The sequence below is a fragment of the Pseudorca crassidens genome, chromosome 19, assembly GCF_039906515.1.
Source record: "Pseudorca crassidens isolate mPseCra1 chromosome 19, mPseCra1.hap1, whole genome shotgun sequence".
In the NCBI taxonomy this organism is placed as follows: domain Eukaryota; kingdom Metazoa; phylum Chordata; class Mammalia; order Artiodactyla; family Delphinidae; genus Pseudorca; species Pseudorca crassidens.
In genome coordinates, this window is record NC_090314.1 from 16,762,760 (window position 1) to 16,777,721 (window position 14,962).

The following is a 14,962-nucleotide window of genomic DNA, read 5'->3' on the forward strand; positions in this document are numbered from 1 at the left end:
TCACCGAGAGCAAACAACCCTGGTGGGGAACAGGAAGATACCACTTCCCCTGGCCGAAGCAGGTGGACCAGAGACGCTAGACCAGAGCCCCTAACTCTGCCGCTCTCCTGCTCTGACTTTCTCGTCCCCTTTCTGTGGGGCAGGAAGTTCTGGGACCAAGCCAGAGCCCACCAAACCTGTCCAGATCAACACCAGCAATACTGGACTTCCCTGGTGGTGCAGTGGTTAAGAATCCACCTGCCAGTGCAGGGGACACGGGTTTGATCCTTGGTCCCGGAAGATCCCACATGCCGCAGAGCAACTAAGCCCGTGCGCCACAACTACTGAGCCTGTGCTCTAGAGCCCGCGAGCCACAACTACTGAAGCCCTCACGCCTAGAACCCGTGCTCTGCAACAAGAGAAGCCACTGCAATGAGAAGCCCACACACCGCAACGAAGAGCAGCCTCCGCTCACCGCAACTAGAGAAAGCCCACACGCAGCAACGAAGACCCAACGCAGCCAAAAATAAACAAACAAATTTATATATATAGATATATAAAAAAAGACCAGTGGTACTGCATCCTTTGATGTCAGGGCACGCAGACTGACCAAATGTTTTTCATCAGGCATCCAGCCCAGGCAAAGCTGAGCCCTGTGTCTCTAAGACCAAAACCAGTGCTTTCCTCTGTGATGCTGAAGCAGATCCCAAAGATCTACTCTCTAGTTTTGACAGCTAAGTAACCCATATTAGTTTAAAGGGATAGATCAAATCCCAAAAGTCCGAATCTTCACCACTTTCCAACTATTCATCACATTTTCTCTCCAGAAATCTGAAAAATGTCTATCAACAAAACAAAAAACAAACCTACTTATTAAAACAAATCTAACTGCCTTAACTTCGGGATTATATGTTTCCTGACAACACGGCTCTTATAAAAGCACTCAAAGTTCTGTTATCATCTAATTACAATTTCTATACAGCTCTTTATACGTGTGTGCTTAGAAGCCAAAAAGTGAAGCTTCAATTACTTTTGCCCCAACCACTAAAGCAAGTAGAAACAGGACAAACTTCCACAAAGAATTTTTTTAAAAAAGATGCTGGAATCCTGTTATTTGGTGTTCTCTCACAGTTCCAAGCAAGGTGAGAGAAGCCATGCAAAACGCAGTTTTAAAGTCTCGGCCACCCCGAGACTTTCTTACTACATAAAGGGGAAATTAATAAAAGAAGAAAAAGAGAAATAATACACTGCATTTTCTTTCCCTACCATAATTTTTCAATTTTCTTTAGAGAAATGCCAGCCAATAACTAATTAGAACCATATCCTTTGTTATCCCAGTGGGAAGTATACCAATGGATTTAAGAACAAATGTTAATGAGAACTTAAAAAAATTAGTAATCTGGAACTTTGGTTTCCCTTCAGTGTAAAAACAAAATTCTCTCCTTTAATGCTATTTTTATAGTTGGTGAAACAACATGGACAGAATCCATCAACAAGAAGCTAAGCTGTCTAGCCAGTGAGCACCCTGAATCGCGGGTGCCCTGGGTTTTTCACTGTTGTTATCACAGAATTGGCATCCCAAGATCACAGATTTCTAAGCACACCAATTTCAAATAAGAGAGACAAAAACTCAAAGTTACAGAAAAGGAATTTGTTTTACATCTCTTTGGTTTCAAGGGGGAAAATAATTTCTTCCAAAGTGAGTACATAGCTGTTGTAATTTCCAAGAGTATATTTTCCATAAGAAACACAGCTGGAGTCCTTTTACCTGGTATATCACCACAAATAAGAATATTTCTAGGATCCAGTCTTGAGTTGCCTATTCATGAACATCAAGGAGCAGAAACTACCTCCTTGAAAACTGGACTTGTTTTATTTTTTGAATAAACTTATTTACTTTCTTTATTTTTGGCTGCATTGGGTCTTCCTTGCTGTGTGTGGCTGGGCTTTCTCTAGTTGTGGCAAGCGGGGGCTACTCTTCTTTGAGGTACGCGGGCTTCTCACTGCGGTGGCTTTTCTTGCAGAGCACGGACTCTAGGCACGTGGGCTTCAGTAGTTGTGGCTCTAGGGCTCTAGAGCGCAGGCTCAGTAGTTGTGGCGCACGGGCTCCTCAGCATGTGGGATCTTCCCCCACCAGGGCTCCAACCTGGGTTCCCTGAATTGGCAGGCGGATTCTTAACCACTGCGCCACCAGGGAAGCCCTGGACTTGTTTTAGACAACAAAGTGAACTACAGAATGTGAGTCAGAAAAGCTCTGAGCAAAAATAAATTTTTAATATGCTAACGCACCATGGTTTGGGCACGGGCCAGCAATCTGAACTGTATTTTCAAATGAGGTTCTGCCCTGTGTCATCCAGACTCTCATCCTGGTGGAATTAGCAAGTCCAGGCTGGAGCCACACACCACTTTTTTTTCATGTAAAAGGACTGCCCAGAGCGCACTGAACTAGGCACGGCCTATGTCATATCAGATATTCTCCTTTTTGGAAAAAAAGCTTTAAGCATTTGCAAAACATCTCAATTTGCCCCATATTTTTTACTACCCAGCAAATTTATTTCCCCCACTTGTTGTGGAGGAAAACACAACAATAGGCCTTAGGTCTGTAACATTTTACCATCACTGTGTATTTGCAAAAGCTAGAATTCATTTGTATCGCCCAATAAGGACATTATTTTACATGGCCTTTGGTCTACAACAGAAAATGGACATAACAATGAAAATATTTCTTGATAAATCACTTTCTGGACATTACTCCTCCCCAAAACGATCATAAAAACCACCACCAAGGAAAACAAAGGATTCCCATGTTTTAAAGCAAAAAAGGACTGGCTATTCATATTCAGGCACCATATAAATCAAATATGGGCAAGATCACCTAAAAAGTGTTTAAAACGCCAAGCTTTGCCTCTGTGTGGTTAGTGAGCCCATGTTTCTCCAATGTTAAATTTACAAACTGTATTTGTTAAACTGTATTTCATACTTTAAATACCAAGTCTGTACCTTACACTGCTTCCATGGATGATTTACTCGAGACATGGGGTCACAGTCTAAGCCTTTTACTCGACTAAGTTTAAATCATGCTTCTCAACAAGATTCTGTACACATTAAAGCAGCACATGGCAGCCCTAAACGCCCCCAGAAGAGCCCTTCTCCTGTCCACTCCATAAAATGAGAGTTTCCTCCGGAAAGGAAGGGGCTGGATTCACACGTTGCATCAGGCATACTAATTAAGCAAAAGTGCTCCAAAACTTTTTCTGTTTCGATTCATGGCAAAATTTCCTGAATTTGTTTTATTAAAACAGACATCTTCATCCAACAGACACACTCAAAAATCAAAGCTAATTTCAGCAGCAAACCGGGGGGGGGGGCGGGGGGGCGGCGGGAGATGAGAAGTTGACAGCAAGGTATAAATTTCCCCCAATCCTCGTTCTTCCGGTCAATCTGCACCTATGGGATCGGTTCAGCATTTAATTCGATGTCAAGGCAACACTGGCCCACCAACCAAGCAACTAAGAGCTGCACGGACGGGTCTGGTCCGGTGCCCGAGAGGCATCTGGTGAGGATGGCTGGACAGCCAGACAATGAAAGGCTCCCCGGGGGCCACTAGTTCAGCCCGGGGTAGGGGTTGGGGGCGGAGGGAAGGCGAAGGCAGACGAGCGAGCTCCTTCTCGCCCGAAGCCACGGTCAGCGGCCGACACCCCCCCCCCAAAGGGCGCCTGGCGGCCTAGCCTCGGCCTTCGGGTCCCCGGCCACAGCCGGAGAGAGCCCCAGGAAAGCCGATTTCTCTCGGAAAGAGAGGAAACTTCCTGGTTCAGGCATTATGGGTAGGGGGCTAGCGCCCTCCCCCACCACCACAGGTATCCGCGGGGAGTCTAGCGCTGAGGGAAAGGAAGCGGCCCCTCCCTGCGCCTCTGCCTGGGGGTGGGGGTCACCGAGTCGCGACCCCCGAGCGCAGCCACCCCCTAACTCGAGGCTTCCCACCATGGGGGAACCGGGCTCTCGACTCCCCAGGACGCGAGTCGGGGTCCCAGGGGTTTCAAACTTCCCCAGCGGGCGCGGCCTGGCATCGGCACAGAGGAGTTGCCGCGGGAGCCGCTAGCCGGCGAGGTTCCGGGACGGGGAGGCGGGCAGAGGCAGGGGACGCTGAGGAGCAGGAGGGGAAGCTCGTGCACGACGGAGAAGGGGGCGGAGGGGGCGCCGGAGGGGGGGCGGCGAGGACCCGGCTCCCGGGAACTCGCGGGCTGCGCACCCAGGCCGGGGACGCCGACGAGGCCGGAGCCGCCGACGAGGCCGGCGCAGCTCACCTTCCTGTGCTTCTCCTTGTAGGGCAGCGCCAACCACGGCATGTCCCGCACGAAGTCCTGCCACTGCCGCTGGTCCTGGTCCGAGGACACGAAGACAATCTCCAGGCGACGCCGCGACTCGGGTTCCGCCGCCGCCCCGGCCCCCGGCCCCGGGCCGGCCCCAGCCCCTGGCCCGGCCGCCGCGTCCCCCCGCAGGCGGCCGTAGAAGGCGGCCAGGCTGGCGCTGAGCTGCGCGCAGGGGGCGCTCAGGCTACAGCCGAAGTAGAGCCCGAGCAGCGAGATGCCGCGGGCAGCCAACGAGTGCACGTCCACCTCCTCGCCGCCGCCCGTCACCAGCTTCTCTCCCAACAGCTCCTCCAGGAAACCCGACATCCTGGCCCACCGCTGCCCGGGCACGCGGGCACCCGGGCAGGCAGGCGGCGGCGACCGCGCTCCCTCGGTCCGCGCGGCGGGCAGAGGCGGCGGCAGCAGCGGCGGCGGCGGTGGCGGCGGGCACTGGGGAAAAGAAAGCCCCGCCCGTGGGGCCCGCCCACGCCACGCCCCCTTTGTAGCAGTGCTAGCCGCCTAGGCACTGGCTGCTGCAGAGGGCGTAGGGGGCGCGGGCTCCCGCCGCGTGGCCGAAGTGCTCGGGAGACAACCCTGGCGGAGGACTTCCCATCTTCACACAATGTTACCTTCATCACGCTAGGTCTTGCTCGGCACTTACTTCTCTGTGTGTATGTTTCATGTTCTCTACTATAAGAGGACTGGAGGACGCCACCTCTTTTATTTCTTGTGTAGCTTCTGATCTAGTGCTAGGCACATGGGAGGGAATCCATAAGTACTTGTGGGTTGATCGCAGGTCTCACTGTGGGATTTCAGTCCCCAGGTCGCCGCGGCCATTTCCTCACCAGCGATTGGCTCTCTTCCATCTCCACAATATAGGGACCAGATGCCACGGCATCTCTAAATCGAAGCTGGCTGCTTTCCTGAACCGGTTCCGTGGCTTCTATTAAGTCTGTTGATAGTTGAGAAAAATTCTAGGGATTATTTTTTTCCCCCAGCTGGCAAGACGCTACCCTATGGTTAGAACCTGGATTAAACAGGTGGTCTGTGGCAAGTCTTCCGGCCTCGCCACCCCGACACACACACAGTCGAAAAAATAAAATGTACACCATGCCCACCCGCAACAGAGGAACAACAGTGTGTCCGCTCAGCTACCAACAGCCCAGTGAAAGGATGGGACGCCCCTCTCACAGCCCTCCACAAGGCTTTTGCAAGTTATTTCTTGGACATCTACCGCCATCTAGTGGAAACGTTGAAAAAGAAAACGAGATACTGGCAGCCAAGCAGAATGTCTATATTTTATAGCGGCTTTCCACACATGCAAACACACACACACAAATCATAGCCTGCTTTACAAGAGTTCATTTAAACCTCAGAATATAACTGCAAGCTTTGGGCACAAACACAAATCTTCACGCTTAAGGTTCCCAATTTTCTGGGATAGAACATGGAATTGTACTCGTTTTCGGTTCAGTGAAATGTTACCACATAAAGCGGTGAAAGAGGTGGAGGTGGAGGCGGGCGCCACGAGTGGACTGGCAATCTCTTGAAACGATATCTACTTTCTCAGCATCCACCTAACACTGCTGCTCATTTCACAAGTAGGATCTTTGGACTGAGGATTGCCTTTAGGCAGGCAAGAGACCTATGATAAAGGCGAATTCCAAGCTCATTTTTAGTGTCATGCCAAAATTCTGTGCGACTGCAGGGACAGTATTATTATCCAACACATGGAAAGCATCGCTTTTTAGTGAAAACATGTAAAAGCTATTAACATAGCAGACATTAAGTTGTTAGATATCTTTTAAAATACTGAAAGTGGGTTAAAGTGTTTTATTTTCTCATCCAAATCATATTTGAAACACCCGTGGGTGGGTTACATCAGGCCCCATCCAAAGCATGTGAGACAGATAGATTCCTACACCCTGACGTTTTCAAGTGAACACTGAAGATATGGAAGGGGACCATAAACATCCTATGGGAGACGAGGGACAAAGTATTTGGTGTGGAGGGAGGTGAGGAGGGAATTAGGGGGGATTGCAAATTGGGGAAATAGTGAAGTCATTATTAGAGTACTTAACTTTGGTATACTATACGCAAGTCTGTATAAAGAGGTGGTATGTTCAGCATTTTCCTTTTATTATTTGACAGGAAAGCACTTTCTACTGGAGTGTGTCCAAACCAGCATCTGGCACCTGGGAAAGTGAGAGTTTGAACATACTGCACATGAAATATAAATAAAATTTAGAGAATTGTTGGTGCAGCAGGCCTTGGTTAGATGCCAAATACTGCAGCTGCCTTTTAAAGGGGTGTGGAAAGAGGGGATTTGCAATGGAAATGATTCCAAAATCATAGTTCTAGTGGGTGTTTGTTACAAGAAGCAGCCTAAGGAGACTCACTGGGTTTCCTGTAAAGAATAGCCAACATCCTTTGGCTTATGGAAAGCACTCTCTCTGAGTACACGGTTCAAGAGACCCACTTAAAGAAAATGTCCCAACTGGTATTTAGCTAGTTAGGTTACATGAATTGACCTGCTATTCTGCAAATTATTATTGTTTTAAAATATGTGTTAGGGAGCCACAACATACCTGACATTTATAGCACTTACACATTAGAGTTTTTCTTTGGGGAAACTGCATTCTAAGGCACATGATGTCATACAAAACATGCACAGAACAAATACATATTTGTCACCTTTAAGAGTCATAAATCACATTCCTTGGTCTTCAGTTATAGTAGCATAAGGGCACAAAGATGTATGTGTACAGATAGTTATTGATACACTGGTGAAATCAGAAAAAGACTGGAAAACTGGAAAGAGCCTAACTATGTATCAATGAGGAGGATTAAAGGATGGCACATTCATCATTTGGGATACAATCTAGTCATTGAAAGGAATTAAGGAGATGTACACTGTATCAGCACAGAGCTCTGTGTCTGTGCTCTCCAGAGAAAGAGAACCAATACAGAGAGAGATTTGCTATAAGGAATTGGTTCACATGATTATGGAGACTGAGAAGTCCCAAGGTCTGCAGTCAGCAAGCTGGAGACTCAGATAACTGATGGTATAGTTAGTTCCAGTCTGAGTCCAAAGACTGGAAAATCAGGGGAGCTGATGGTGTAAGTTCTAGTCTGTATTGAGTCCAAAGGCAGGGGAAGACCTATGTCCCAGCTCTAAGACAGGCAGAGAGAGTGAATTCTCCCTTACTTTTTATTCTATCCAGGCCTTCAACTGATTGGATGAGGCCCAACCACATTGGGAAGGCAACCTGCTTTACTCTGTCTACTGTTTTACATGTTAATCTCATCCAGAAACACCCTCACAGACACACCCAGAATAATGTTTAACCAAATATCTGGATACTCGGGACTTCCCTGGTGGCACAGTGGTTAAGACTCCATGTTCCCAATGCAGGGGGCATGGGTTCGATCCCTGGTCAGGGAACTAGATCCTGCCTGCATGCCATAACTAAGAGTTCACGTGCCGCAACTAAGAGTTCGCATGCCACAACGAAGGAGCCCGTATGTCACAACTAAGGAGCCAGGTGAGCCGCAACTAAGGACCCTGAAAGCCACAACTAAGGAGCCTGCCTGCCGCAACTAAGAGCTGGCACAACCAAATAAATAAATAAATATTTTAAAAAGTATCTGGGTACTCTGCACCCCAGTCAATTTGACACACAAAATTAAACATCACATGTCTACCCCTTGTCAATTTGGCACCCATATGCATCTCCTTAAACCACACTTACTCTCCAAATAAAGACAATAACAAGATCATAATCCTGCCTAAAATGATACAAGTATCATGTATACAAGCAAAAATGCACTGACTCCATCCCCATAAGAGACGGTAAAGTCGTTGAGGATGTTCACTCACCTTGATATCCCGTAACTTAAGTACGATGATGTAAAATTAACAATACTTAAATACTACAATATAAAGTCAATACATTTTATGTTACATTATAAGGAAATAAGAGATAAAAGGAACAAAGATGTTTGCCAAATACAAACACACACACATATATTCATAACAAGGAAGAAATACTCATGACAATATAGCCCTCATTTCTATAACTGATCATGTGATCATAGCTGGTATTTATAACCACCTTCTTCTACTATCTTTTTTTTATGTCTTTTGACTTCAGCAAGCACCTCAGCTGGTCATGGTTCTTTACCTGGTGGAGTGACTCAAACCCTCATTACTGAAGGGTCTAGGTCATTAGTAGTCCTGCCAGGACTAGGTTATTGTAGTATTCCTTTGACCTTAATCATAGGGTATGATAACTAAGAGATGCCCTAAGGGGTCTCCCATATTGCAGATACGCTCTTCCTTATCTTCACTGTTGACCAGTGGTCCAATTTCCCCTTGGTGGTCAGGATCAATCATTCCACCCAACAGAGTAACTCCCTTCTTTGCCTGTTAACTCAGAGGCATGAGATGTCCAAAGTGGCCAGGTGGCAGTCTTAAGTTCCTGTGCAATGGAATCACTGTTGTTTCTCCTGGTGGAGGCACTCCTCCATTTGGAACTAAGACCTGTAGGCCAGCAGAGCATGACGTTGTGGGAACAAGAAGCAAACATTTTGCTAGTGGGTCACTAGGGGTAATAGTGATCGGTGCCCCTTCCATTTCCACCTCCCGATTCCTGGCTCCGTTACCCTAGCTATGGGAGAAACAGCACCTTATACTGGATGCTAATTCAGAGCACACAGTCTTCTGGAGAACCTTGCCCTGGCCCTGCAAAGTGCTGCCACCTAACTAGTGCTGTAAACCGAATGTTCAAAAGGCCATTCTACTGTTCCACCAAACCAGCTGCTTCAGAGTGGTGAGGAACATGGTAACCTGTGAATTCCATGAGCCTGTAACTTACTTGTGCCTTCAGGGCCTGCTTGGGCCCAATGGCATATATTCCACATCCATCTGATGATGAAGTGTCCCTGTGCACACCCAACCTTATGGCTTGGTGGGGCAGATAACACCCAGTTCATGACGGACAGCTCAGGTAGCGTGGTAACTGATGCGTGGTGGCCCAAGTGTTCAGCCTCTATGAAGATCCAGTAGCAGGCCACGTACTGTTTCTCCAAAGGTGAGTAGTTATCCACAGAGAATGGCAGGCCTCACCTACACGGGCTGCCAAAGTCTCCAAATAGCATCCCTATCTGCCTGTGACCTACCTCAAGCACCATCGGATCTGATGGGTCATATGGCCCAAGGGACAGGGCAGTTTGTACAGCAGCCTGGAACTTCTGCAGAGTCTTCCCATGTTCGGGGACCCCCTCAAAACCAACAACTTTTGTGGTCACTCAGTAAACAGGCCAGAGTAACACACCCAAATGAGGAATATACTGGGCACACTGTGGCCTAGTCAAGTTGACACATAAAATTAACCATCTCTTGCACTGATATGAAATATCTCTAAGATGTAACACAAGAGAAAGTAAGGTGCAGAATAGGTAGGAAAGACTAAGCTACCACTTGTAAATTTTTTTTTTTTTAATTTATTTTTTTTGCGGTACTTGGGCCTCTCACTGTTGTGGCCTCTCCTGTTGCAGAGCACAGGCTCCGGACGCGCAGGCTCAGCGGCCATGGCTCACGGGCCCAGCCGCTCCGCAGCATGTGGGATCTTCCCAGACCGGGGCACGAACCCGTGTCCCCTGCATCGGCAGGCGTACTCTCAACCACTGCACCACCAGGGAAGCCCCAGTTGTGAATTTTTAAGTGGAGAAAAAAACATATATATGTATACACAAATATAATGCTTATGTATGGAGGAAACATATCTGGAAAGACACTTAAGAAATAGTAACAGGGGACTTCCCTGGCGGTCCGGTGGTTCAGACTCTGCGCTTCCAATGCCGGGGGCACGGGTTCGATCCCTGGTGGCATACTAAGATCCCACATACCGCGCAGTGCAGCCCAAAAAAAAAAAATAGGAAAAAGAAAAAGAAATAGTAACAGGTTGCTTAGGGAAGGGAATTGAAGAACTGGGAATAAATGTGAGAAAAATATGGAAGGTATTATCTAGTCCAAAAAGAAAGTACTTTTTGCATTTTCAAATAAGAACTTATTCAAGGATAAGATGCTATAAATGGAGAAAGAAATATTTAAAGTACATCAGGACGTCTCAGAATAAAAGAGACAGAATGTCTCACATACACAAATTCAAATGCCATTAAAACAAAGCTGTTTAAAAAAAACAAAAAAACAAAACAAAGCTGTTAGCACAAAATGAACACTTTGATTATAAAAGTTTTCCAAGTCCACTTAGTTCAAGAAATAATTGAGTCAACAAAATGTGAATCAAAATTGATTCAAACAAAAAATGTATTCCATTTAATTGGGAGTTCCCTGTAAAAGGATTTTACCTGTAGATTAATGCCCTAGTACAGTTTTTGCATCTGTTTTATCATTTCCTTTTTAAAAAGCTGGGCTTTCGTGGCAGATCCACTGATAAGGGAAATTGCTGGATAGAGAGGTAAGTGAAACAAAATATGGAGTGAGATTTGACAAAGATCAAGATGAGGGAAGGGAGAGAGGGGCATTGCCCTCACTGGTTACAGCAGAAGTGTGCTGCTTCTCTTTCTGGGACCAACTTGATATGTAACCTCGGGAATTCACCATCATAGTTCTTTCTATATTTCATTTTATCCCTCAGTAAAGCAGGAGTCCGGTCTCTAGTTTTTGAAGCCTCTTAACTCTTTTCTGAGTCAGAAGTGTGAGGTGCTAGAAAAACATGATGTATATTCCTACTTGCCTCCAATACTTTTCAGAGCAGATCTCAGGATCACAACTTGTCATCAATGTGACCCTACTGCAGATCTAGCCAGAGTGTATGATTCATTGCCTGAGTCTGAAATAGGTCCTAAACATCCACCGACTGCCAGACTATAGGTCAAATCTCCAATATAGCTTTTCATAAGCAAAGTCAAAGCAACAGCAGAAGAGATAGTAAGCAAATCTGGATTGCTGGGTCTGGGTGAGTAAATAAAACCTCCAAACAGTTATGCTGTGGAAGAAATCTGCTCTAGAACATTAAGACCACCCATCAGAATCAGAGTCTAAGCATCTGTCACTGGAAACAGTACAGGATACCTCTGTTGTCACCATGGCTATCATAGGTCAAAGGTAAAAAGAATTAAGAAATAATAATAATAAATATTTTGTAACAATTTACACTTGACTGAGGACAAGGCACAGATCAAAGAAATGACACTGAGTCCAAAAGTCCAAACTCACCTCCCAAACACTAAAGACCACACATTGTTGCGAATGATTCTGAGCCACCACTTTCAGATCCAAAAGAGATTATCAAAAGCAGAGATCTGAGAGACTTCGCTGGCGGTCCAGTGGTTAAGACTCCATGTTTCCACTGCAGGGGCACGGGTTCGATCGCTGGTTGGGGAAATAAGATCCCGCATGCCGCATGGCGCGGCATGGCATGGCCAAAAATTTTTTTAAAAGAAAAACATGTTTAAATGGTTAAAATAGCACATTAAAAAAAGAAAGCAGACAACCAGGAATGGAAATATTCGAGGAAGCACTAAACTTGGGCGGAAGCATATGTGTCTTCCTGGGCACAAGTTGTAGAAGCAACACACCAAGTTTAGGCTTTATCCTGGCACAGAGAAGAATTCTGAGCAGGGCACATGATCACGCTTCAGTGCTGAAAGACCATTCTGTGGATGGTTTGAAGAAGAGCAAGATAGGAGGCATGCAGACCAATTAAGAGTCTATTAAGTGAGGGCTTTCCCGGTGGTGCAGTGGTTAAGAATCTGCCTGCCAATGCAGAGGACACAAGTTCAAGCCCTGGTCCGGGATCCCACATGCCGTGGAGCAACTAAGCCCGTGCACCACAACTACTGAGCCTGCACTCTAAAGCCCGTGAGCCACAGCTACTGAGCCCACGTGCCACAACTACTGAAGCCCGTGCGCCTAGAGCCCGTGCTCTGCAACAGGAGAAGCCACCGCAATGAGAAGCCCGCTCACCGCAACTAGAGAAAGCCCGCGCATAGCAACAAAGACCCGACACAGCCAAAAATAAATAAAATAAGTAAATTTTAAAAAAAAAGCTTTAAATACAAAGTCACTTGTCCAGTACCCACCACACATGGTGACTCAGTTGGCTACCCAGAGTACCTATGTGGCCAGACCTCCTGCCAGCGATGGGACTATTCAGACTACTGACTGTTACCAAATTCACAGCCAACTCAGATCCACGTAGGACACACTGCACTTCTCAACTTGGACCTCCTCATTCTATCCCACTCCTGCTATTTCTTTTATTTCTGCACTCCTGACATGCTGAGAGAACTAGAGGCCAGCCAGGCTCTCCCAGACACCTGGGGCGAGAGACGATCAGGCTCTCCTCCAGTTCAGCACCTCCCCATCTGTGCCCTGACCTGGAGTCCTTCAAGTGATGGGTCATCAACTCAGAGTGTTCTGACTTCCTACAACCCTGCCTGTCAATCTCATTCATCCTGAAGTGTCTCCTTTCTGACCCACTGAGATATCGCCCCACCTCTGTATCCTTGCGGCCAGAACAGACAACCTGTAACGTGAGAGCAGCTGGACTTTTAGTGAAGCTGTGGCCAGATAAAGTCCCTAGGGTGCTGGCAAAGATTCAGGCCAGGGAAACAGACATGAGAAACCACTTCTCTCTTTCGGAATATGCTTGAAGAGGTTCAAGTTTTCCATCAGGTGAAACGCATTCCACCTATGGAAGGAGATGGGTGGGGGAAGAGAGATACCAGATCAGTGTATCTGTGTCTCCATCTGTGATTCGGGCCATTATGTTCCATAAAAGTCTCCCTCCCTCACTCACCATGGTTACAGTGGATCTCACCACATGCTGACTTGGCTCGTACCTGAAATCTGAGGCAGGCCCTTCATTTAGGGATTAATTATTGCTCTCTAACTAGTCCCAGGGATTAATTGTTTAGATCGTTCCTTGCTTTCCAAGGCCACCTTGCCTGGGACTTGCCTAGGGCCCTGTCCCAACTTCTCTCAGATCCAGCTTCAGCTCTTAAGACCTCAGCATGAATCAGAGCCCTGGGCCCCTCACTCATCTGGAAGGAATGGGTGGTTGGCAGGGTGTGTTGAGTTAGAGGTGCCTACGGGAAATGTCTGGTTCTTGTGTTGATGGGAAGGGTCGAAGCTGGAGATGAAGATTTGGGAGTCATTCCTGCATTAGAGGTGGTAGTAGAAGCTACGAGTGCGGATGAGTTGCTCAGGTAGAGTGAGCTGCATGAGAAAATAAAGGATGAAGCCCTGAGAGGACCAACAGGAAAAGTTCAGGCAGCGGTGCCTGCGCCGAAGACGGAGAAACTGGACAGGCTGTAGCACAACGAGGGGAGAGGGGCTTTGAAGTTTCTTCACAGAAGGAGGAGTCAATAGCGTGAAACGCAGCTGAGCAGTAAAGTGAAATGAGGTCTGAATTAGACTTAACAACTGAGGCGTCACCAGGGACCTTAGGACAAGCTGGTTTAGTGGTCTGGTGGGAGCAGAAGCAGAGTGAACCACAGGCTCTGCTCTGCGGCACAGAGAACTCTGGCTACCAAAGAGGTATCTCTGCCTCTGTTGACTGGCTACCTCACTACCTTCTGTTGCCATTTATGTTTCTCTTAGCTGATACACCCAGATACACTGCTAGTCTGGATCAATACAACAGTTGGGGATCCATTTTAGTACCACAGAAACTACTGCAAAAGATTTTCTGGGTTCATACACGGTGCTCTCACAGTTAACCTTCAAGTCCTCAGTTTGCAAGCTAGTAAGCACTTTAATTGATTCAGCATAATATAAATTTGGCTTTTCATGGCAATGCTAGTCCCACATCATTAATTCCATTGACAACAGCTGGCTGGCGTGAGTAGCAGCCTCAGCTTCCCTTGCTCTCCGTCAGGCCAAAGCCACCTCCACTTCCTATCATTGTCTCATATTAAGCTTGGTTAGCATCACTATTTTTGTTTGTTTGTTTTTTGGCCACGCTGCGAGGCTTGCGGAGGCTTAGTTTCTCAACCAGGGATCGAACCGGGGCCCTCAGCAGTGAAAGTGTGGAGTCCTAACCACTGGACAGACAGGGAATTCCTTTTTCTTTTTTTTTTTAAATAGCTTCACTCATTTTTTGGCTCCTTCTCTCTCCCCTCAACGGTTTAATTATTGAATAAAACATTTATTCCATACATTTATACCACGCTTTCACGTTGATTTACAAAGCACCTTCCCCTATTGACATCTCACAACACACGCTAGGAATTAGTAGGCTGGAAGGGCAGTGGCGGGGCGCGCGTACCTCCTGCTGGCGTCCCGGCGCGCTGCAGCCTCCCTTCCCTCCCGCCCGTCAGGAGCTCGAGAGAAGGCTGAGACGCTAGTGCCCGCGCAAAGCTTCCTGGGAAATGTCTGGGGTGTACGTGTTAAACTACAAATCCCGATACTCACCGCGCTGCAGCCCCGAAGAGGGTGTTTTCTGGTGACTCTGAATCTTTGTCAGTGTCGTTGGGACTGCTGCACAAGCCTGATTCAGTATTCACAGGAGGTTTTGGGAGAACGTGATAGCTCTTCCGCCGGGTGTGCACGAACGGACTTGGGTTCCGCTGCTTCCTCGGTCTCGCTCGGTGTGGCGAATCTG

At 47.2% G+C, this 14,962-nt stretch overlaps 1 protein-coding gene across 2 annotated transcripts in view; it reads right to left on the bottom strand.

Annotated features, from left to right (window-relative positions):
- The window catches only part of NXN (nucleoredoxin), a 141,218-nt gene extending 136,460 nt beyond the window's left edge, over nucleotides 1-4,758 (bottom strand). Inside the window, exon 1 of one of the 2 annotated variants that reach the window (XM_067714651.1) lies at nucleotides 4,284-4,758. In XM_067714651.1, coding sequence (XP_067570752.1) covers nucleotides 4,284-4,655 — 372 coding nt within the window. In that variant the 5' untranslated portion in view covers nucleotides 4,656-4,758. The remainder of the gene's footprint in view (nucleotides 1-4,283) is intronic. The other variant, XM_067714650.1, reaches the window with a different exon arrangement.
- Nucleotides 4,759-14,962: the final 10,204 nt, after the last annotated feature.